Raw genomic sequence first — 3403 nt, forward strand, 5'->3', positions numbered from 1 at the left:
TTGTCCTATGAAGCGAAAAAAAAAAACGGACAAAATCTTTTTTTCATTTGCTTCTAGCATCCAATTTATTGATGATTTCATGAAAAATAAAACATTTCAAAGTGTTGCATAAATATGACATACATAATCTTTGATTTACTGATCATTGAAAGTGATCAAAAGTTGGATTATTCAATCTGTTTGTTAATTTACGCCTAAATTATGACAAACTGATTGAATCTAATTTGCATATGGGTAAAATAAAATTAGATTAATAAATTTAAAAAATTAGCAAATTGCGCATTATGGGAAATAATATGAATACATGCATACAATTAGCGAAATGGAGCAAATTTTTTTTTGTCAAAATTTAATTTTCATTTTTTAAATCTAAATATTTTATAGGAAAATAAACTTTTTTTTGCATAAAATTTATTTTTTTTGACGAAATCAACGATAAATATTCATTAAATTTAATGAAAAGAAATTTTTGAAATTAATGAAAATTATACGAAAAAGATATCAAAACATTCAATTGCTATATATATATATATATATCCTAATAAGTATATATTTCAAAAATAAAAACAAAAATATTGAATGTTCTAAAATTGGAGGAAATATATTATCAGTACTAATATATATTGGATTGATATATCACTGTTAAGAAATATCTAGAGAAAAAAAGAAAATACTTATCAATCATAGTAGCAATATGATAATGATTATAATATGATCAATGGAAGGGGAAAGAAAAATGCGACTAAATTACAAGAAATTATTTACAAAACTAATAAGTATATAAACGAAGAGAAGAAAACGAAGGAAGTAATGATATACTGATAATTTTTTTGATTTATAAATTTGAATGATAAAAAAAAAATTGCATCATTTATTTATCGAAATCTTGTAATTTTCTAAATAAATTTCAACGAAATATCTTATAAAATTTGCAATTTTATTTTTGATTCAAAAAACATCAAAAAAATTATGCAAAAAAGTTAGAAAATAAAAAAGTTAGTAAATAATTGGTTCAAACAATTCTTTTTTAACCAAGATTTTTTTCTTCTTTTTTTTAAAAAAAAATCGTTTTAATGATAAAGGAATAAATTTGAAAAATGGAATTTTTTAAAATCATAAAATATCATCAAATACTGAAGTATACAAACAGTAATATATGGATGATATATGAAATGGCGCAAATGGCAAAAAAAAAAAAAAGAAAGAAAGTGAGATGGAAAAATTGCGAAGTTTTAAAATATTTTTGCTTGCTTCTTTCCATTTAACCAATAATTATTCATAGTTTGGATAAGTTGTTGAGGGTAATTGATAAAGATAATCTTTTGGTTGATTATCATCATTGATACGATTAAATTGTAGACCACGTACGCGTAAAATTTCTCCCACAAAGTGCTCAATTTGAATTTGTTGTCTTAAATAAAAATATTTTTAATTAATAGTGATAACAATATTTAATTAAAAATGATAACAAAAAAAAAGAAACAAAAACATTATTTACCAAAATTTCTTAATCAATTAATGCATATATACTATCTGCTTTTGTTTTTTTGATAAGTTTTATTTAGCATAAAAATTCATTTGATTTTAGCTAAAAGTTCCATGATAAGCATAAATTTCAAAATGTTTTGATTAACTTAACTTTAAAACTTACAAAAAACAAGTAAGTAACATTTACTATTCGATCAAACTCAGAATAGCTCGTGATAAAGAAATTTTCGGAATATTTCCGGAATACAAATTAAATGAAGTACTTACTCATCACGAAATTTATCGTTTGGTAAAGCGCCTACACGTGGCAAGATGTTTTTTTGCCGAAGTTGTTAATCCATCATTGATCGAAGGAGCAGATGAAGATTCAGGAGTAGTTCCGGATCCGGATTTGGATGGTGATATTTTGTGATTGTTTTGTAAGGTTTGTGATAGAAATGGTGGATGATATCGTAGTGAAACGATGAATGGTTTTCGTTCTAAAGGACGTGAATGATTGCAAATGCTAAATTTCGACCAATATACTTCACGTGGATCAATTGTTGGTGGCATTAATATCGCTTTATCATCACGAATTGGTGGTAACTAAAGAAAATAAAAAATTAGAAGAAAAAAAAAAATGGAATGATGAAATATAATGAATAGAGAAAACGTTTTATTTCAAATTTTTATTTTAAATAATAAAACTTAAATTTGAAATTGAATTAAATGTAAAATTCCATTTGGGTTTAAATAGCAAAATTATATAGAACAGAAGTAATTCCAGATGTAAGTTTGGATAATGATAACCTGAAATTATTTTATTTTATATTTTATCATCAGCACTAATTATCCTGATATATTAATTACTATTTTTTTATCTAGTTTCGGATCCAGGTTTCGATGTTGATAACTTCAAATTATTTTATAACCTTATCAGTACTACCAGTCATAATATATTGATTATCATCTTCCTTTATCATTTATGTGATAGTTATTGGATTTCAAGTTTAAATTGCATTACAATTAATATGAAATTGCAATTTTGGACGCAAATTTTAATGTGCTATACAAATGTAGAAAAAAAGAGAAAAAGATTAGATCAATTTTATTTATGATAAAGAAATAGTTAACTGATAATATAGCAATTAGTGCTGATAAGTATAAGTTGCTTATCAGTTACCATCTAATTAACAGAAAAAAATAATGATGTTCACAAAGGTGGATTAAATATTTTTTTTAGTTATTAAATAAAAAGTAATTGAATTGAATGTTTTTTCATCTTTTTCTTCTTTCCTTCTTTTGCTTTCTTTTTCTTTTTCTTGTTAAATTAAATAATTCAGTAAATGATTTTTTCCTTGAAATATTCAAAAATTTTCAATCTAATTATTGAAAAAAAATTCTTAAATTATTTCAATAATTTAAATTGAACACACTCACAGAGCAAATTGCAGATGTCAAAGGTCCATGAAACATTGCTGGATGTAACCAATTTGGTCGTATTTCAGCATTTAAAATTTCATCAACAACAATTGCCATACGTTGAAGTAATTCTGCTCGTTCAGTTTTGCGATTTAGAATTGGTTGCCATGGATCATCCAACGAAAAATATCTGTAAATACATGGCCAAAAATAAATAATTATACAAAAATAGGGTAATTGATTATGATTAATTAATTATATAATTAGTATTATAAGCCCTCATGAAAAAACAATGAATATTTAAATGTAATTCTGCTTTATATAGTTTATGAAATTACTTATATTAGTATTGCAATATGTTGAAGTATCAAAAAAAAGGAAAGACAAAAGAAAGTAGTAAACGATTTCAAATTAAGTTTACAATTACTTGCAAACATTACTCAGTCCAAAAATAAAAAAAGTAATTTATAAGACAATGCTTTTCATTATTTTCTCACCTTTCTTATCAATTTAG

The 3403-nt window shown here is 23.7% G+C and overlaps 1 protein-coding gene across 1 annotated transcript; it reads right to left on the reverse strand.

Moving 5' to 3' along the window:
• Window positions 1-1767: 1767 nt before the first annotated feature.
• Window positions 1768-3006, reverse strand: LOAG_13110 (hypothetical protein; the record flags this gene model as incomplete). Its single annotated transcript, XM_003148621.1, has 2 exons — window positions 1768-2073; window positions 2908-3006. 2 exons carry the CDS (start codon window positions 3004-3006, stop codon window positions 1768-1770), a joined length of 405 nt encoding a protein of 134 aa, XP_003148669.1.
• Between the last annotated feature and the right edge of the window lie 397 nt (window positions 3007-3403).

The sequence above is a fragment of the Loa loa genome, assembly GCF_000183805.2.
Source record: "Loa loa unplaced genomic scaffold supercont3.512, whole genome shotgun sequence".
NCBI lineage: Eukaryota > Metazoa > Nematoda > Chromadorea > Rhabditida > Onchocercidae > Loa > Loa loa.